This window comes from Sesamum indicum, linkage group LG6 (genome assembly GCF_000512975.1).
Source record: "Sesamum indicum cultivar Zhongzhi No. 13 linkage group LG6, S_indicum_v1.0, whole genome shotgun sequence".
NCBI classification, from domain to species: Eukaryota; Viridiplantae; Streptophyta; class Magnoliopsida; order Lamiales; family Pedaliaceae; genus Sesamum; species Sesamum indicum.
Window position 1 is genome coordinate 23,204,335 of NC_026150.1, and position 22,064 is coordinate 23,226,398.

Below are 22,064 nucleotides of genomic sequence, written 5' to 3' on the forward strand. Positions count from 1 at the left end.
TGATAGTACTTTATGCTTTACTACACTGCACTATGTTTTTCTCTAACAGAAAGTCGTACGCACCACATGGTTGGATCTATTGTTCTAATTAGATCCAAAAGAAAAAAAAAGAATCTATTGTTCTAGGAATTGCAAAGAAGAAGAGTTTTGGTGCATTCAATTCTGACACAGGTGAGCTCAACAAAAGACAAAAAGAATGGAACTTCGAACGACTCAAAATTATCCTACATTGGAACAATACCTGCACCCAATCAAAGATAAAAGGGAAGGTCCACATATATGTGCAGGCTTTCCTATTTTACTTTTAATATTATGATAAAATTACAACGAGCTCTCTTGAATTATAAATATTCTTTATTTTTTAAAAGCTTACAAGTATTTATTAAAATTAGTAGATATCTAACGACTTTTTTGTAACAATTCATTATAGGGGATATTTGTGAGATGCCTGTTAATTTTTAATGGAGCATTTGTAATTTTTTAAAGGCTATATTTCATATTACCTTATGTATTAAAAACTCCCATGTGTTTTAAAAATTGCTAAAAATCCCTCTTGTATTTTAATAAATTCAGCCAAAAATCCCCCTAACAAAAGGAGGGTTGCACGCCCTTGAAGTGCGATTGGGCTTCTTTTTAGCATATTTTGACCTTTTTTAACTTTAACTGACTAAAACATTTCTATATTATATCTAAAATTACTATTGTCAGATTGATTTTTTGAAAAAAAAAAATTGCATAATACATAATTGAGAGATTAATTGATAAATTTTTATAAAATTTAGTTAATTAGTAAATAAATTATAGATCACAATTGGAATATAATGAAATTTGAACGGATTAAATTGAAATTTGTTATAATATTAGGGGACAACTTATATTAATTAAAAAAATTTGAAAGGATGAACATTTTGATAAAAGTCTAATGAGGTAAATAAAATAATAATAATATTATATATATAAATAAGTAAATACAATATATACATATATATATATGTAAAGAGAAAAGAGAGAGAGTGGAGAGTGGGCGGGTGGGGCCAACAACCTCCACCACCCCACCTCTCTTTTCTTTTTCCCTTTCTTGCACACACAACACACAACACATTTATTTTATTCTTAAATATGTATATATATATTAAATATCAAAATATAAAATAAAAAAACTAAAATTTTATTTTGTAAATTTAGATATCTACATTAATATAAATATTAAAAAATTATAATAATTATAAGTTATAGATTAATTTAAATATATTTTACTATTATAATTATAAAAAATTATTTTTAATTAACTAAAATATATTTAATTAATATAATTAAATTAATTAAAAAGAAATTGGGGGTGGATGGCTGCCCTGCCGCCCCCGCACAGAAGCGATGTTGTCGCCCTCTTTCTTTATCTGGGCGGCATCATCCGTTTAAATTTGATCTGAGTGACGACGACAATGCCCAAATTTGAGGGCGACGGTGGGGGATGAGGTGAGGGCGACGGGGGCACGGGACGAGGGTTGGCGCAGGTGGGGGTTGGGGGTGGGAGCAGAGTATTTTTTTTTTCTTTTTTTAATTTTATTTTTTAGAATATATATTTAAAATTAATAAATCTAAAGGCTCATTTTTTGTTTATAAATTTAAAATTTAACGGTTAAAATTAATTAATTAGATCTGGCGACTCTCATCTAAACAATAAAAATCCAGCAGTCATTAGAAAAGTCAATATGTAATATGTAATGGTATAACAGTCATTTATCAAAAAGTTAACACCATTAATCATATTTAACGGAGATGGACGATTGCGCTGAATTTATAAAACATAAGAGGGATTTTGCCTATTTTCAAATCAGAGAGGAGGGGGGTTTGTTGAGTTTTTAAAACACAGTGGGATATTATGCAATTTGATCTTTTTAAAATGACGGGTAATTTTGAAAATTTGAAGGGGGTCCATTAATTTATCACTAAGGTAGTGTCTGTGAGCTCCTTAGAAAAGTATTTTTCAGCTTCTAACTTGCAAAAAGTATTTTCAAAGTGTTTGGAACGTCAGTTTTTGCTTTTCAAAAGTTAAAAGCATCTTGGGGGTGCTTCTAGCTGTTTTGGCATTTTTGCGAATAAATTCAACTTTATTTTGACTTTTTTACTCTTATTATGATTATTTTAATTCAACTTTATCGTTTTTAATTTATTTTTAAAATTGATATTGAAGTTTTCAAATAATTTAAATAATTTAACAAGAATCAAATTTACACTTACACATATTTAATATTTTAATTTTTTTACATTTTATTTACTATATCATCTACTTATATTATTTCGTTCATATATTATTATTTAATTGAACACATTTTTTGTCATAACTTTTCAAAAATAAATATACTAATCAAAATAGAATTTATTATCGTTTGGGAAAAATATTATTGACAAACAACAAGTAAAATAATAAACAAAAAATAGTATCTTTTTAACACATAGAGATATAGGCATTTAATCAATTAAGTTTATTTTAAAGGTGATTTTACTCAAAACACTATCGAATTTACCTTTAATCCATTTTTCACTTTTTTTACAAACACTACATATTTTTGATTTTACTACAACTTCCAACTTTTTTTTCTACAAAAATTACTTCTATAAAAGCAGAAATTTTTGCATACACTTCCTAAATATTATACAATAGTTTTACATTAATGCAGCTATGATATGCAATTTTACATTATTTAAAAAAAAAAACATGTGAATGTGTGATGAAAATTCCCACCATATAGACATAAATACTTACTGCCCTTTTGATTTCTCATAAACAAACTTATTGTAGGTCAAATATTTTTTTTCAAATTAAATTACCCTTATAACAATGAAGATATGCCTTCTCATATGCATCAAAGCGTGAAGACGTATAAGGGTAATTTGATCATCAAAAATTTTATTTGACCTGCTATAGGTCAATGGAGGAAAATATAGATTTTTTTGTTAATATCAGGAAATTCGTTAAATTTTGACTAATAATGAGACTTATTTGTTGGATAGAAGCAAACCTCAGATATATTAAATGTAATTTCTCTAATTATAAAAAATTTATATGTAATTATACCAAATTTGAAGGGAGGGGTGTGTAATTATTCATTATAGTAAATAAAAAGTAAATAGGAAGGATAAGGATATAATTTAGTATGCATAAAAAAGTCCAAGTCTGAATCCTCCAACTGTCCTTATCCTGTCCCTAGAGATAACATATTGTGCATCCCAACACAACGGTGTATTTAGTATTGCCCTTGCCTAATTGACTTTTTTATCCTCATCCTTCTTAATTCAACACGCCAGGAACTCTCTCTCTCAAGGGCTTCTTGGTAATTTCTTAAACTAATAATAAAATTCAGATATTTTTCTTTTCCTGACAGAAATTAAAGAATATAATCTTTTTTGGCTTTTTATCTATATTAATATAAAAAAATAATATTTTTTTAACGTAATTTGTGATATTATTATATTAATTTTTTATTGTTCGATAATACACCTAATTATTTTTTTTTTAAATATGACGTGTTAATTAATATATTTTATTCTTATTCACAATATATTTTAGAGTACAAAAGATTATGTAGTACATGTACGTAGAGACGGTTAGTTATACACGTATTGGAAGATATAAGTATAATTAAGAATGATTCAATAATTTATATTTTATGGATCCTGACAATTATTTTAGAAATCCCCCTTAATAAATAATATAGATATAACGTATTCTAGTATAAAAATAAGGGATAATTACACTCTTAGTATTTGAAGTTTGGTGTAATTATACGTAAATATGTATTGTTTGAAAATTATATTTAGTACATATGAGGTTTGTTATCGTCTAACAAATAGATCACTCTGTTAGTCAAAATTTAATGAATTTGTTGATATTAATAAAAAAAAATAAATGAGAAATAATGTTTACTTTGTATTAATTGTTGCACATCGAACAATTTTTTTTCTAACTAAACTACCGTTATAATGGTGAAAATATACCTTTCATCACATTCAATAAGGTGTGAAGATAAAATGGATAATTTGAATATAAAAAGAATTATTTGACCTGTGATAAATCATCGACGAATCAATCGGGACAAATATGAACTTTTATCCCTTCTTTTTTCCTTTTTGACTAATATAAGCAAATTCGGTGAATCTTGACTAATGGATGAACTTATTTGTTAGACGGAAGTAATCCTCAGGCGTATTATATGCAATTATTCACTACAAAAAATTTATGTATATTATACATAAAAATAATTATCCTTTTCATGAAAACTAGTGAATTAGTGATTTTGCTAATGGTCTCTTTTGCAAATTCTCCTAATCTTTTATTTTTCTCCAACTAACTAGTGTTACACTTAATATTTGTGCTCATATAATTAAAGAGGACACAAAATACAAGAATTTGATTAAAAGTGGATCAAGTGATTAACATGAAATATAAATATGATACCATATAGACGATTAATAAATAATGTGAACTATTTAGAATAAATAAGTAATGCAAATGTTTAAGAGTATAATTGCTGCTTTAAAATTTGGTGTAGTGGTATCATAAATTATTGTTTATGAGTGACTTTTTTTTATTTTTTTTATTTTATACTAGCCATTATGGAAAGTCACTCCTACATGCATATAATAAATATTCTTTTATGTTTTAAAATATATTGTAAATATATAAATCAATACATTACATTAATAAAAATTAATTTATTAGTTAATATACAATTTAAAAACTTGAATAAGTTAGTTATTTTATCAATTGATTGTATTTTCGGCTTTACAAAAAAATAGTGTGGTGGTTTTATTAGATGCTTTTTGTGGGTGTGGATGACATTTTCTTTTTATATTAGTATAGATTCATATAAATTATTTATTGTTGTTTCATATTATTATTCTTTAATTTGTATGCGTTTAAAAATTTAGACTAAAATGCATAAAAACTCCAACTAAGTGTTTTAAAAAGTTCGCTAAAAACCCCCTGTGTTTTAAAAGCAGGTGAAAATCCCTCTCTATTTTCTTAAACGTAGCTCAATCGTCCTTCTCCATTAAATCTAACTAATGGTGTTAACTTTTTATAAATGATTGTTATACCCTTATTTAATATATATTATTTTTTATGTTAATGATCGTTAGATTTTTTTTGATTAAATAATAATTGATAGATAATCAATTAATCTTGATTCTTAGATTTAAAAAAAAAATAGAAGGTCTAAATTCAACAAATTATTTAATTTATATTATAGATAAATAATTTAAAATTATAAAAAATTATTATATATTAAAAAAATATAAAAAAAAACTAACTACCCGCTGCCTACCTCTTCCCAAGCACCGCAACCCTCACTCCTCCACTTCCCTCCTCCCCCTTCCGCCGAACCCGCCCCTGCTTTCCCCCTCAAATTGGGGGATGGCGATGTCACCTTGCAGATGGGGTCGACGGCGATATCGCCCAAATAAAGAAATAGGCGACTGCGATGACGCATCATCGTCGGATGACTGCGGCCCATAATTTTTTTTAATTTTTTAATTAATTTAATTATATTAATCAAATAGATTTTAATTAATAATAATTTTAAATATATAGTTGATTAAGGATAATTTTAGATAATTTTTTTTAATTTCTAAATTTTGAATTTTTGACTAACTAAAAAAAATTAGAAATAATTGATTGAAATATTTTTAAATATAAATAAAGGAAAGTTTTAAATTTCAATTTTAATAATTATAAAAAATATTTAAGTTTAAATATAATTTATTTATATATTTTAATTAAATAATTAATATTATATGATTTTTACAATTACAAATATTTATATTAGTTAAGATATTTTAAATTTGAAAAATAAATTTACTATATTAATTTTTATACTGTTACTTTAATTTAATATTTCAATTTAAAATATAAAAATTTCTATAATTTTTTATATTTTTAATTAAATATATTTAAAAAAATATTTTATTTTTAGATAAATAAACATACAAAAAAAATCATCTAAAACAAGTAAAAAATATATATGTGAAAATATATAAATCTTATGGGGGTATTTTTGTCAAAAATATCAAAAAAAATAAGGTCAAAAATTGCTAAAAATCACCATATAATGCACCTTACATTAAGTACTAACAGAAGGGGTATTTTTTTCTAAGTTCTCCAAAATATAAGAGAAATTTTAGCCTATTGAAAAACTATAAGGGATTTTTAACTATTTCAACAAAATATGGGGTTAAATGCATTTTGGTAAAAAAAAAGTATTTTTAATTATTTCAATAAAATATGGGGTAAAATGCATTTTGGTAAAAAAAAAAAAGAAAATAAATAAATTAAGCAAATAAGCGATCATGACAACACAGTTGAGAGAGAGAGAGAGAGAGAGAGAGAGAGAGAGAGAGGCTCATCATCCGTCTGTTCAAAGCAAGCGGATTATTTTCGCAGCAAACTCGAAATTGGCTTTATTTATATATATATATAGACACGCACACACACACACACACACGATCACGAGAAGAAAGTTTTTGTTAGATTTTCAAAGAACAGAGAATCGAAGGAAATGGAGAGTGTCGATCATTCAACTGTTGCTCGAGGCCGCTTGGCTGTGCTCTCAGCTCATCTCGCCGCTTCATATGATCAATTTGGGGGAGTTCCCAATGGGATTCTGGAATCTTCTACCTGCTCTGCCGCCGTGGCGCCGCCGCCTAATCTGAAAGGCTCGTTGATTGTGGTTGATGAGCGTACTGGGAAGAGGTACCAGGTTCAGGTCTCTGAGGAAGGCACTATCAAAGCCACCGACTTCAAAAGGGTATTTTTTTCAAATGTTAAAAACGCGGTTGTGATTTGTACTCTTGTTGTTGTTATTCTAATTTTAACTGGACAGTCTAGTGTTATCTTGTTGGGAGCGTATGTCTTTAAAGGATATCGTGGAGCCTATATTTCATTTTCGTTTATTGTAATTCTGTTGGTTCGTGGAATTCTGAAGGCTAGAATGCTTGTTTACATGAAAAATCAGGGCTGGCGCTAAAACTTTAATCTGTAAACTATGTGTATGCATATCCGAAACTTGGATCTCCAGGACGGTGTATTCATGTACTTTTTATTGGTGGAATCTGTATAATTTTGTTCAAGATTTATGATTCAAGTGAGTCTTGCAGATAACAACCGGAAAGGATGACAAGGGGCTGAAGCTTTATGATCCAGGATACCTCAACACTGCTCCTGTGCGATCATCGATTTGCTACATTGATGGTGATGAAGGGATTCTTAGATACAGGGGTTATCCGATTGAGGAGCTGGCCGAAGGGAGTTCTTTTCTGGAAGTGGCTTATCTTTTGAGTAAGAATTACACCAATTGTTATGGATTTCTTGTGTGTTTGCATTTCAAGGAACTAAGCCCTGGTTTCATTTGCGCTGGATTCAGTTATCAAACTGTTTACTTTGTAGTATTGATGCACCTTAAAAATTCTACCCTAGATCTCTGCTGATTTCATTCACTGTATACTGATTGGATGTGGTTAAATCTTTGAACATATCCCTGATGCAATAAGATATGTAATATGTTTAAGTGAGACTCCTTTAGTTTATTGGAATGGCTGACTTTCATGTTTGCTCATTCTTTTTTCTGGCAGATACACTAGTCTGTTCGGTTGTCTGCACTGGTTGCTTTTTCAGTTGAAAACATCAAATTTTTAATTCATTCTTTCCCTTTCTATGGCAGTGTATGGGAATTTACCATCTGAAGCGCAATTGGCAGATTGGGAGTTTGCTGTTTCACAGCATTCAGCTGTCCCACAAGGAATATTGGTATGCATGTCTTCTTTTACCTGCACTAGTTTCTATTACGAAGATTGTTTATGTGTAGTTGTTTTGCTTTCATCCTCGCAATCCTTTATGCAATCAAGAATCAGCTCCAATTGTGGTTTGACAAACCATAGTGTTCTTGGTCTTTCTTGCTTCTGATTGTAGGCGTGCCATCGCCTTAATCCCAATCCTGTTTCTATGTGAGGTAAATTTCCTGAATGCATCTGATCATGTTTTGCAGGATATCATCCAGGCAATGCCCCATGATGCTCACCCAATGGGTGTTCTTGTCAGTGCAATGAGTGCTCTTTCAGTCTTTCACCCAGATGCGAATCCAGCTTTAAGGGTAAGCCAATATTAAAAAAATCTTGCGTTCTTGCGACTCTTCTCCTCTGCTAAATCTTTCTCTGGTACTGGACATAAAGACAATCCCAACGTCCAGTGTATGGACTCTGCTGCCATACCATGGAATAGTGCTCTATTCATCTCCAGTAGTGTTGAACTTTTTCTTTTTTTGTGGACAAGAGTAGTGTTTAAATATGAAGGATTTCAGCAGCATCAATACTTTTACCTTTATCTTTTTTATATCTGTTTAGCAGCTTTCTACTTGCTTGGAATTACTTCATAGAGTTTTGCACTTTTGGCAGTGAATGGCTTAAAAGATCATCGCCTCATTGCTAAGATATCATCTTCCCTTGTTGTATCATAATATACGGCAATTTATGGCTATTATGATTATTTGGTTCATTTTTCATATAGGGCCAAGACATATACAAGTCTAAACAAGTGAGAGATAAGCAAATTGTCCGCATACTCGGGAAGGTGGTGTTTCTTCCTTCACTTATATTGACAGTTGTAATACTGGTTCATGTCTAGGATGTGCATCTTTTGTCTATTTCTGCGTCTTTCATAATATCATACAGCTGGTCATGAGTTTTGGTGGCATCAGTACTAAGAGTCTAGTAATTATATCTGCAGGCGCCTACAATTGCTGCAGCCGCTTACTTGAGAATGGCTGGAAGGCCACCTGTTCTTCCATCCAGCAACCTCTCATACTCAGAGAACTTCTTATATATGCTTGATTCATTGTAAGTGCTGTACTTTTGTTCTAGATAATTTTTGCCGACAAGATCAAATTTGGGTAATTGCTAGTTTAAGTGGATTAACTTTTTGTTTCCACTTATATTTTCAAGTTTAACTGCAGCATAAAACTACACTAGCAAGTGTATTTCCTCTTTGAAACTATCTTCTTAATCTAACCAAGGGTTTTGATCATGGAACAAACAGGGGCAACAGGTCTTATAAACCTAATCCACGGCTTGCTCGTGCTCTTGATATTCTTTTCATATTACATGCAGAACATGAAATGAATTGCTCCACTGCAGCTGCAAGGCACCTTGCTTCAAGGTTGTATCTTATTGTCTTCGTGAACATGGGAAAATCATTTTTTTGGTTTGTAACTCATGCAAATTGTTGTGTGCAGTGGTGTTGATGTGTATACAGCCCTCGCTGGTGCAGTTGGAGCCCTGTATGGCCCTCTTCATGGTGGAGCCAATGAGGTACTTGGCATTTACTGTTTGTGAAGCTGCTAGGAAAATTTTGGTATTCAAATGGGATGAACGAAGTACTTACTAAAGACAGACATAGTACTTATGCTATCCTTACAAGCCACATTAAGTCTGAAAGTGTTTCTTTTCTTGTATATTTTGTAGGCCGTGCTTAAGATGCTGAGTGAGATAGGAAGCATCGACAATATACCAGATTTCATTGAAGGTGTAAAAAACAGGTTGGTATTCATCTAATGGGCTAATTTTTCCATGGGTTTTGAAAAGGTTTCTATGAGTGGTCGTAACTCTACATATTTGTCAAATTCCATAATCTCTAGGAAGCGTAAGATGTCCGGTTTTGGACACCGTGTCTACAAGAACTACGATCCCCGAGCAAAGGTCATCAAGAAACTTGCAGAAGAAGTATTTTCAATTGTTGGCAGGGATCCTCTTATAGAGGTGGGTTTGTTTATAGTGAACTAGATGCTTTATTTACTATTAGAAGCTAGATATAATGAGGTAGTTAATCCCTAAGACCAGGCGGAAGTGTTGAATTGGAAATCTGTTGCATGAAAAACTTATTTTACAACTCATATGAACATCAAATGAAATTCCAGAGTACAATACCAGGTGCTCCTTCGGAAAATGATATAGAAATCCATATATTTAGAGAAGTATGAGAATATGTTTCTTGCCTATCCTTATCTGTGGGGAATGTAGTGCTACCTGATTATGCGGCTTGATAGAGAAAAAGACTTGGTGAAGTATATTTAAGTTATCCGGCCAAAAAAGTGCCTTACTCCTTGCTCCTTTAACCTCTTGATGGTCACATCCAGGGCGAAATGAGTTACAGCCTCCAATATGAGGGAAAAGAAGACCTTAATGATAGATGGGAGGGACTAGAATTTCTTCACATAGCCTTGTGAATTTAGACTCATGACATGAATGCCTGTCCCCATGACTTCCTGTGATTTTCTGCTTTCGTAAATGCACAAAGGAAATATTTTACCCTGTGGGCCCTTGATGATTCAGGAGGACAAAGCTATGCTTTCAATACTAATAAACTAGATTTATGTTTTATACATTACTTATGCATTGTCGATCTCTAACATACGGTCAATAAACTTATAATTAATGTTGTGTGTGCCCCAGCAGACATACTTACATGTTTCATATGGTTGTAACTCCCGATTTTGGACCAACAGTAAGCTAACTTTTAGCAGAGAATACTGGGAATGCATTTTCCTGGGTCTCATATCAAACATGTTATTTGCAGGTGGCCATAGCTTTAGAGAAGGCTGCCCTATCAGATGAGTATTTTGTGAAGAGGAAGTTGTATCCTAATGTGGATTTCTATTCTGGGTTGATTTACAGGTACTAGAGTATAAACAGCCTTTTTGCTTCATTTCCCTTCATATCTTTTTCTTTCATATCCATTTTTATGTTTTATTGTCTTTGTGATTGTTTCATCTCGAGTAATTCAAGTATATTCCCAATTATTTGTCAGAGCCATGGGTTTTCCGACAGAGTTCTTTCCTGTTTTGTTTGCAATTCCTCGAATGGCTGGCTATTTATCTCACTGGCGAGAGTCTCTGGATGATCCAGATACAAAGATAATGAGGCCAGCACAGGTATGTTTTACCTCACTTCTTTTAGTTCTTTCTTTTGGACATTGTGACTTAATGTATATTTTCACTTTGTAACAAAATTAAGCTAGAATGGAGCATTTCTCTATGTCATTCTAGTTTCTTAAATTCGTTTGAATTGTCATAGACGTTATGTATGAATTGCTACATCAACTTTCCATAGATCAAAAAGAGGGGGAATGGTGAGGGTGGTCTCTGGCCCTCAACTATCAAACTGTTTATACATTTTCTTTCTCAACTTGGTTACATGAGTTAGAAGCAACTATGGTGTCATCTGCTTTCTCTTTTTGCGTGATATAACTGCATTTTTATCCTTTCGCTTTTATGTTTCAGGTATATACCGGTGTATGGCTAAGGCACTACATGCCACTCAAAGAAAGGATGATAACAAAAGCAGAGGATAAACTGGGTCAAGTTTCGGTTTCCAACGCAACTAGGAGACGGTTGGCTGGATCTGGGGCCTAGTTTCTTAAACTATCTGCATCACATTGTCCGATTTCATACAGATAGAACAAAATAAGAATTGATTTTTAGGTGTGTTTTGCATAAACAGTTGGGATTATATTCTCTTGGAAACCGTCTTAGACATATTTTTTAAGTGTAAAATGTTATATTAATGCTCAAATTTACATTATTAGGCAGTAATAATGTTTGCCGCGAATGTCCTACTTATTGCACAAGCATCCTGTTAGCAGCTAAAGCTTTGAACTTAGATATCTGCATATCTGAGGTAGCTGCATTTCCTAGTTATTGTTCTGTAAATAAAGGGCATCCAGAACCAGCCTTTGGTCGGACTGTTTGTGTTTCTGTTTCAAGTAGCTAGCTTCTTGATATGTTAGTAACAAGTATGGCAGAGAGAATGCAAATGCGTGCAACTCTTCTAACAAATAATAGTCAACTGAAATGATGTTGTAGCATGGACAAATATTGAAGAATGCCATTTTCCTGTGGTGCTAGTCATTTTGACTCAAGAATAGAAAGCCTCCTCTTTCAACCAAAATAGGTAATATTTCACACAGGAGCGTCGGGTCATGACGAGACATTGCAGGCCGCTTCGCATATGTTGAACATTTTACGGATAATTCTTATGACTATTTGTAATGGTATACAATTTCTTTATCATTCCACTGCTGCTTCTAATAAAATATATACTTGTTCCCAACGGATATTAAATAAAATTAACGTGAAAATGAAATAAAAACCAGTGCGAAACATTATAGCGATTACTCTTTCAAATGTATTACTTAATGATATCCCGCATCTTCCTTCATCCATATCATGTTATTTTCATACTTGTATAGATGCATTCGTGAGTATAAACACCAGCAGATTGGAATTTGGCTGCCATGAGCGGGTTGAACCTTATGATTTTCGAACTTGATTGAAAAAATAATTGATAATAAAATGCGGAAGAAATGAAAAGGCCATAATAACTCAATATCATTCAAACAGCACTGAATTTGGCATCATGAATAAGAGACCAAAATCTTTCATTTCAACACAGGTCCTAATTCAGATTCAGTACAACATGCAACTAAAATTATGTTGATGGAAGAGCGACTATTTAAGGCAAGTCACATTATCAGGATGATCAGGTTTTATGCCTCCAAGTTGCCCAGGCAAAATATCTCCATTTGCAATCACTCTAAACCCATGGGACCATCCAATCAGCTGTATCAGACTGTCAATTGCTCTCGAGCCTACTGAGATCAATCAATGCCTGTTAGAACTCAATTCTCGGATCAGATTTACGTTGGAATGGCATCTACAGAGTGACAGTATTGTATATGCTGTCTGTTAAATAAATCTGCAATTTATATGAAAATCAAGGTAATTAATTGTTTTTCTTCCAACCACTATTGGAACATAGATACAAACAAGACAACAAAACCAAGTACATTAATAAACTCTACATGGAAGCATAAATTCATTATGACTAAAAGTTAAAAAGCTTCTGTAAATCAATCAGAATAAAATACAGCCACAATACAATAATGAACATAGACTCTTTGAGGACAACCTTTCCTCTTAATGTAGTTTGACGAAACTTCATCCTCATAAGTACTCCGAGAGGTCGTCTTGCGATTGTAATTCCCATATGACTACCTTGCCATCCAATCCTGAGAGGAATGGTTGCACAATGGATGATACACAAGTCAGAGTACGATAAAGTTGGTCGAAAAAATGGACTTAAGTTCAAGATTTCTAACCTGAAGTGCTGAATTGTGTAACAGCAGTATCCCCTGGTTTCTTGAGGGGTACAATATTACTACAATTTGGAAGCCGAGAAAGGGAAGAATTATGGTCGTGTTTTAGGGAAGAGAAAATAAATAATGGTCAAAATGGAAACAGTATAGGTAGCATCAGCATACATACGTGATACAGTTTTCATGTGCTCGCCCATGTGTTCTTGAAGTTTCAACGGTGTCATTGCTTCCATATTTTGATTGGCCATAAAATTTTCCAAATTTTCCTGAAATCTGGAAAATAAGAAAAATAAAAGATTCATAAGTGTGATGCCAGCTAATGACTGAAAATTAGGTCGAGAACCAACTTGACATTGCAGATTATCAGTTACAAGACTCCCACGTAATGTGACAACTCAGGTTTGACACTTGTTGCTCACAACTCAGCATTAACAACTCAGTGGTATATAAACCTGAAAAGAGTTGAGATAACAAACAGATACCTGTGAGCCAGATTTTGCACTTGAAGATGTTATCCTCTCATCAAGGAACCTCAAGAAACTCCTACAGGAAATAAAGCATCCAATTAATCCTCAATGAAATCCCTTGATGCCACATCACGTGCAGCACTCAAATTGCAGATTTCAGCATTTTACACATGTGAAAATCAATAAAGGGCCTCCAACATGGTGATCGACAAACTTATTACGTGTCATCAAGAGAATTGCTTTACTGTTTCTCACAGTATTTAACGGAAAAGAATCTCTAATGCCCTAAAAATGATGGAATATATTGTTTGGCCTGGCCCCCATACCATGTTGAATATGCAACTCATCTAAAAGCTTAAGACATCAAAGAGGAGAACCATTTAATATTCAACTACCCAATGAAGCACACACAATGCTTGTGCATAACTAAAATTTTACTATATTTATTTAACCAAATGAAAAAAAAAGATATAATAAATAATTGATAAGAACTAATAAAAGAGATTATTTCAAATTTACATGATTAAGAATTATTAATAAACTTAACTAATAAAAAGAGATGATTATTTGTGGAAGAAATAAATAAAGTTAAGGGAATTTTAGACAATAACATTTTGCCAACTCTGGTGATTACTCTAAGGGTGTCCCCCTTAATAAATAGTATAGATATCTCTAACATACACTACACAAAAGCACAAAAATATGTTAAACATGTGAACATTTATGCAATTAACACTTTGAATTGAAAAGAAAACTAAGGAAATAAATAATCCAATCAGAAAACAAAATAGTTCATGCTGGAAGCTCAACTCACCATAATCCCCTTCGATCTGCTGTGAATACCATTGGGTTGCAATCAAATCCCACACCAATGACCATTCTCTCAGAAATGAACAAAACCTAAATCAAATATATTAGTCATGAAATTTCATTAATATCATCATCGTAAAGAAGATCATGGAAAAAATAAATGTTCCAAGAGTGGATGCTGACCCACATCACGAAGAGGCAAATCACGGAATGCCACACTCTGAGCAGATGGAGAAGGACCAACATCATCAACAAAGTAGATCATTGAATTGTGACCTGAGATTTTTATACAATAAGAGGGGTTGAACATTGGGTTTCTATTCCAAAAATCAATGAAAGTAGATTTTAAATGATAGAAAGGACTGAAAAGTAAATCTAACACAACTGATCTTTAAGTGATTCACATGTCAACCAAGCCAAGTGATGAATTTCTGACCTACATATGCTAACATATTGCCACTTGGAGACCACTTCATGCCAAATGCCCAACTATATGAGAGATCAAGCTGCATGATTTGCTGTTCCAAGCCAAAAGAATGAAAATGGTGTTAGAGACAAATTTACCATGCAAGTGAAGTGATATTGCTGCAGACCGAAGCTTACAAGGATGCAGTTGGCGACAAAACAACTATTAATGAGCAATGTGTAGATCAGGCTAACTAGACAAGACCTCTATCTTTATTCCAACTTCTCAAGTTACTATAACTTCTTGTCTATTAGCTATTTAAGGCCTACAGTGCATAAGGTGATCGAATCCAACTTCTACTATTTTGTACGCTTCATTGCTTAGTTGAGGTAGCCTATTATCCCAAATACAAAGAACAAAAAGTAAGAGGAGATTTGTGCTAATAAGAATCCAATGTAAAAATTGTGTGAAGGATAAATCAAATGGAAAGACCAGCAGATTTCCACGGCATTCTGTTAATATTTAGATGGTTAAATGTCATATCAATACTTCAATACACATGTCTATACCCACGATAAGATGAATTTAAAACCTCATATAGAGTACAAGTTCAGCCCAACACTTTTTGAGCTTACCTAATTATGATTTGAACAACTTAATCCCTTACCACTTTCCACAATCTGTTAATCAATAATCAGAAACAACTATGTACTTTTCTATATTACTTCTACAGATGTTTCTTTAAGTTCCTATTTCTTCTACATTTCACCCTTTCCACTGCCACCACTCGGCTCCACCCTGCCCTGCTTGCTCTTCTCGCCCACCCAATTCCGAGCGCATTAATCACACACGCATATATGTATATATGTATTAGTGTATATATAAAATAGTATACACATTCATATCTGTACAGATTACGCATATTCATTGTTAAATATATAATGAATTTTAAGGGAAAAATACATATATATGTCAAAATGATAGTTAGATAACTTCAGCTATTTTCCTATTTTATTGAAGTTATAGTGCATTTTATGGGCTAATGAAGCAATTAGTTAACGGAACCAATATTAGATTTGGACAAGTTACAATTTAGTTAAAATAGGGCCAAATTACTTTTCTGCCTACAAAAGGGCATTATTCAAAGTTCACCAATTTTTTAACAGAACCTTAATGGAGGGGGTTCCACTATTGGACAGATGTTAGTACTAGGAGGTATTATTAGTAATTTCTCAAACAATAAAATAGTAGTTGTAATTAATCCCAACTATAAGGGTCGGCATGTAACTTACCCTTATTTCATATTTAACTGATTAATCTCCAACTCTAATAATCTTAAACTTTGCCACAAACAGGAAAAATGCATCTTTAGGTGAGGAAGAAATTGGGACAGTGAATCAGAGGCTATTTCTGTCCTTAACATTAACACACAACATGAAAAACTGTTTCTTAACTAGTCCTGACATTGAAATCTGGTGCTACTAATCAAGCCAATCCTCAACCAAACCAAATATTTTCTCACACATAATGGCAATTAGGCAACTACATATGCAAGAATAAGTTCAAACCTCTCCGAATTTGGACTCAGATGAAGCCCTTGCAGAGTTCCTGTAGTAAAAATTGTCAACACATGTAGACAGTCATAATGATGAAGTTCGTGGCAACAAAGTTAGAATTCTCAGTAAATTTAAAAAAACATACTTGACGTCTACACCTTTGATGAAAGTAGAGAATACTCGGCATTTCCCATCTGTTGATGTGGTTGCAAGTAATATCTGAGACAATATTAAATTAAGATGAAAAAGTAAAATGCAGAAATAGTAATCGATATACTCGCTTGTTACGCTTAAGTCACAGTAAGCCATATATCGCTAATATGTCTGAATCCGAAATTGACGGACAGCCTTAGCACAGCAGCAGTAACATTTGGGTAAAAGATACTAAAGGATGACAATTTATATGGATCAAATGCATCAAATTTTTCCAAAGACCTGTATATCTATGGATGCAGAAAATCACAACACCTAATTATTGAATTTTGCTCTTGCAACCTTTTCATTCTACTTAAAACCTAACGTGGATAACAATTAAATGAATAGCTTGACTTGAGCAATTTGACTTGCCTACCCATGACTTTGTTAATTTCTTCATTTGTTTGAAACTAGAGGCTCTGTAAAATATCTAGGAACCTTTTTTCCTTGTAACCTCAAAATTTAATAAGCCTTGAATGCTCAAGAGCATATGAAGCCATACAACAACCCTTCTTGATCCTCTTAAGAGAAGATATACTGGTGTACCACATGAAACTTTTATGTAGAAGCAATAAAACTTGCAAATATGTACTTGGATCCAAAAACAATTGAGCACTTCGGTATACAAGTACAGATAACAGTTGAGAAATACTAACATTATCAGGATGCCAGGCAACACTCGTCACAGAAGAATCATGCCGCTTCCTTATAACTTTACTGACCCACCTGTGAAATGTGTAACAGAGATATATTGAGACATAGACATTTGAAAGAGTAACAATACAAATTTACACTTGCAGAAACATAATGTAATGCCAAAAAGCAAAGACCAAGTTTACGAGGACTGATTTTGTACAGAGGAAAAATATTACAAAGGTCACAGATGTATCTTTATCCAAATATTAATCTTAATGCGATAGAGATTACCCATCTAAACTGGCAGCAATACTTCTGAGAAAAGCATCCTGAACTAATGTTCTTAATTATAAGTTGATCAGAGAGAAACAAGCAATAACCAGAATTAAGTCCAGCACTTATAATCAGACCGCCGCATATCATATGCATATGTTTAATCCCAGGCATGAAAAGAGTTCTTGCCAAGTGTCATAGTTTAATATATCAATAATTAACTAACTGCATCTGGAAAAGGCAATTTGAGATGCTACTCAAAATAACCAAATAAAAACAACTTAAACAGGGTTCAGTCAAGCCAGAACAATTTACTCTAAAAGATTTCATGTAATGTCACCTAAAAGTGTGAAAGAGACAAAACCTACGAGGTCTTACCAATTGTTTTCTTGTTCATAGTAGCATACGCAAACAGTCTTAGCCCCACTTCCAACAGCAAACTTGTTTTCTGAAAAGAGAATCGACAAAATTGATGAAAAACTGATCAGAATCACCCAATTAAAGGTTTTAAGAATTAAGAGACAAGAAAAGCAACATGAGCTTAGTAATTTCCATTGGAATGGACTGAATGGTCAGTACACCAGCAGTCTTTTTTTCTATTGCTGCAGAATAGGAAAGGTAAGTGCAAGTTAAAGCAACAACTGCTACCTTTAACATGCAACCTTATTACCAAGGGGCAGAATGCTTGTTGAACTATCTAGGGATGTTATAGGTCGCAGAATCTTTTTAGCTAAATCATTTAAACTAACATTGTGAAAAGCACCTGCATTGTGAATGAAGCTGAAGAAAGACAAGGAAATATAGAATTCTCAAAAGCAAATATTCACTTGTGTAACCACTAGGTTGATGTTTCATCCAGCAAATATGATTGACAGAACTTCCTTGGATGTTCAATAGTACAGCCTAACTGTAATCTAAACAACCCCCCCCCCCAAATCATCAACACCCCCCCCCCCCAACTCAAGATACACGCATATGCTTCTAATGATTAACTCACTCTCTTGTATCACTGAAGCACAGCAGAAGTCTAATATTGTGAACCAGCTTTAAAATATCCTCAACTAACTGCCCAATCAAGCAACAGATGGAATTGCAACCAGGCCAGGAAAGCATTATTAGATTGCCAACAACCCAAACGAAACAATGTACGAAAAATACGTGTTGTATGAGCAACTTATCATGCTGCATATCATGCAATAAAGAATGCCAAAAATGCACTTATATAGAAGAAATTCTAAGCTGACTTCAGGAATAATCTGCTCTAATAGATCCTTTTCCCTTGAAGTTCACTTCATGGATTCTCCTCAACTATTATACAAGAAGTCTGAGAAAAAGCTAAATATTGCAAGTTGAGTCATTTGTCGAGAAACGCTCTCATGCCTTTTGCAGAAAGCCTCTTTATATAAACTTTCCATGCATCTAACATAAGACAGACAACTCTTAACTAGGAACAGCAAAAAGTTTATGGCGTGCAAGAATGCAGCACGCCACATATTTTGTTTCTGTAAAATCTGTTTCTCACTATTTAGCAGGATAGTATTTACAGCTTCCCTCAACTGAAAGAGAAACCCAACTTTGACATTAATCCTACCCAAGCAACATCCTCATGCCAGTTTAGACTTGTTAATAGGATGCAGGAATAAATCTAAAAGTTTATGCTTCAAGATGAATTAATAAATAATAGTGCATAAATTGATGGATAATGTTGAACACACTTGCTGCCATTTCTTACAGACAGTAACCAGAATATGAAAATAAACTGGATCGTGATTACAAATAATAAAATCCAGAAACTCTTAATTGACATCCATACCTGTTGGACTCCATTGTACACAAAGTGCTGCACGATTTAGCCTAAGAATAACAAGTGTTGGCACCCACTCTGTGGCTTCTTGGGACCAAACATATCTGAAATAGAGTTAACTACATCTGTCATTATGACCCTCGAGTGCAAGAAAAAAACTGAAAACAGCATCGTATTGCAGGAAAAACCACATGCAAACTTTTGGGAGCAAGAAAGGGAGAATAACGCAATCAGATCCTGGGAACCACACATAGAGAAATGCATTGTCAATTCTTCAAGCTCTGACACTTACGAATTCCGATCATGAGAAACAGTAACTATCCTATTTGATTCTGTGCCCCAATCCACACCGGAAACAATTTGATCATGCTGTGACCAAAAGAAAAAAGTTAGAAGAAAAGAAATGACGATTGATTTTTCTCCAAGTCCAAGCGTAATCAAGGCAATGAATTAGATGAAAAGGATTAAGCTATGTCTTGTTCAAGAACTTAAAACAGATAGAAGATGATGAACTGCACAATGATAAGATTTCAGATCCTGGCAGCATAATTTGTTCTCATATTTCTTTTTCCACATCTTTTTCTTTTTTTATTTCTGGCCAGATCCTGATCCCCAAACAAGGCACCTGTTATGATTCTATTAAATTGAACTTACATTTGCCTTGCTTACAACTTATAAGGGACATAACTTTTGTTCATTCATTACTTTCAATTTGCTGACAGCAACAAATGAAGCGGCATCTTAAGAAATGTTAATTCATTACTTTCATTTTGCTGATGTCAACGAATGAAGCGGTTTCTCAAAAAAAAAAAAAAAAGTTATCCGTCTGATCTAAACCCTTGCCAATTAAGACCCATGCTCACTCAGTTATAGAATTAACAGAGATAATTTTTTCTTATATGTGCTATCATCCAATTCTTCCCTGTGAAATTGCCAGCATCGAAACCCCTTAATCAGACCCACAACTGAAAACACTAGGAAACGGAAATCTCACAGAACATAAAAATATGCAAAACAGAAAGAACCACTCCCAGTTTACCTTTTGAAGAACATGGATCTTCTCCCACTTGCCTTCCAACAGTTTATAGATGTGCACTTCGTTGTTATTCGGACAAAACGCTATCACTACAATTCAAAAACGAAACAAATCACCACCCATTAAATCAACCACAACGTCTCGAAACAAAAGACATTCGCCAAAGAGGGTTACTGGAGTGATCGGGACTCCAAGCGTGGCAAGTGATGCACTGAGCGAACTGATGAACTGAAACAGCGGCCATAATATCTGCGACTGCCTGAAACCAGAAGTATTAACCGGGGGGGAATTAGGGTTGGAAGTTTGGATGAATTGCGTAAGATCTGAACTTGGTGACGAGATATTCAGCACAAACCCTAATCTTCACCTTGTCGTATTGGTTTGTTCTATAGTTGGTGATTAGTAGCTCTCATGGGTTCCCAAAATGAGAACTCCCTTCAGAGACTGATCGGAGGAATACCCAAAATGGTCATTCTATATCTATTTTCTATTACATACTTTGCCTTTGTCTCCTTCCATATTTAAACTTTAGGATTAATTATGTTTTAGTCCCTTTATATACTCACTTATATACTTTTGATACCTACTCTTTTGATGTTTAATCTTTTATCTATATATATATATATTTTTTTTTGGTCCAATTATTAAAGAAAATATTAAAAAAAAGAAGATAGAAAATATGATCATGTCGCACAACACAACCTAGTCGTCCAATTCACAGAAAAATGAGGCAAAAATACCCTATCAGACCGTGAAGAAGTAGACCAATTATGGGTTAAGGTAAATTGCAATTAAAGAAGAATTCAAATCCATGCAGTTTTTCATAATCTATAGGGAACCGAAGCAGGCTTCAACAAAGTTCCCATGCGGACTTGGTCCAACACCAGCTTTGCCACCAGTTCTGGAGGATTAGTGTCGTTGGAGAACCTATGTTTGTTACGCTCCATCCAAATATGATGAGTCAGTGATGCTAGTAATGCCCGAGATGATTAGTTTAGAAGATGGCTTCCTCTCCATCGCCTAGAAACCCAAGTAATCCCCCTGATACCACTGTCGGTAGGACCACCGAAACCTAGCTGAGCTCATTCTGATAGCCAAACACCTACTATGCCACTACATCCTCCCCTTCTGTAATATCTGTTAATGTCCACTTCTATCAGAAGTTGTCCAGATGGTTTTGTTTTTCAGCCTATACTTGAGCATCCATTGCACCCAGATTGATTTGGTAATATGCTTAATGATCCCCCAAAACTGCTTGGTCATCGGTGCTTGATTCATGGCCGCTACACTGCACATGCCCAAGCCACCTTGATCCTTTGAAACGCATGCTCGCTCCCAGGCCATCGTGGGGCACCCTATGTTATTCTTGCTTTTTCAAAGACACTGTCTCATTTTGCTTTCAATCAGTTTGGTCACTCCCTTAAGAAGGAAGAAGGCACCAGCCTAGTATGCGCTTGAGGCTTCAATGACTGATCATGAACATGTTATACTCTATTAAAGATGTTGCTTATCATATTGGTTGATCATGACACTGTTGGTTGACATTAGTTGTAGGAAAGATGATCATGTCTAATGCTGCTTATCTGTCAACGACTCCGTTTATTTACGTGTTCATTATATTTCAGTCAGGTTCCAATTTTGATACATTGTAATTGTCACATTTGATTATTCTTAAACTTC

General features: G+C 33.4%; 2 protein-coding genes across 5 annotated transcripts; one reads left to right on the forward strand and one right to left on the reverse strand.

The window, feature by feature from the left end:
• LOC105165592 (citrate synthase, glyoxysomal) lies at positions 6,385–11,793 on the forward strand. Its single transcript, XM_011084653.2, has 13 exons — positions 6,385–6,806; positions 7,156–7,336; positions 7,719–7,804; positions 8,043–8,147; positions 8,561–8,623; positions 8,780–8,889; positions 9,089–9,208; positions 9,285–9,360; positions 9,514–9,587; positions 9,687–9,807; positions 10,625–10,722; positions 10,856–10,979; positions 11,328–11,793. Exons 1-13 carry the CDS (start codon positions 6,558–6,560, stop codon positions 11,457–11,459), a joined length of 1,539 nt encoding a protein of 512 aa, XP_011082955.1. The 5' UTR covers positions 6,385–6,557; the 3' UTR covers positions 11,460–11,793.
• LOC105165593 (actin-related protein 2/3 complex subunit 1A) lies at positions 12,407–20,894 on the reverse strand. 4 transcript variants are annotated; one of them, XM_011084654.2, is made up of 16 exons: positions 20,559–20,879; positions 20,388–20,473; positions 19,641–19,717; positions 19,358–19,452; positions 17,923–17,992; positions 17,292–17,361; positions 16,586–16,659; positions 16,453–16,492; positions 14,915–14,996; positions 14,666–14,754; positions 14,483–14,568; positions 13,684–13,744; positions 13,371–13,474; positions 13,205–13,263; positions 13,015–13,114; positions 12,407–12,801 (listed from the first exon to the last, which is right to left on the reverse strand). In XM_011084654.2, the coding sequence occupies exons 1-15, from the start codon at positions 20,626–20,628 to the stop codon at positions 13,050–13,052; spliced, it is 1,128 nt and encodes a 375-aa protein (XP_011082956.1). In that variant the 5' UTR covers positions 20,629–20,879; the 3' UTR covers positions 12,407–12,801; positions 13,015–13,049. The 4 variants fall into 4 exon arrangements, with proteins under 4 accessions (XP_011082956.1, XP_020550837.1, XP_020550838.1 ...); XM_020695178.1 differs by lacking the exon at positions 12,407–12,801 and having other exon boundaries at positions 12,808–13,114; positions 20,559–20,643; positions 20,752–20,894; XM_020695179.1 differs by lacking the exon at positions 12,407–12,801 and having other exon boundaries at positions 12,808–13,114; positions 20,559–20,643; positions 20,740–20,878.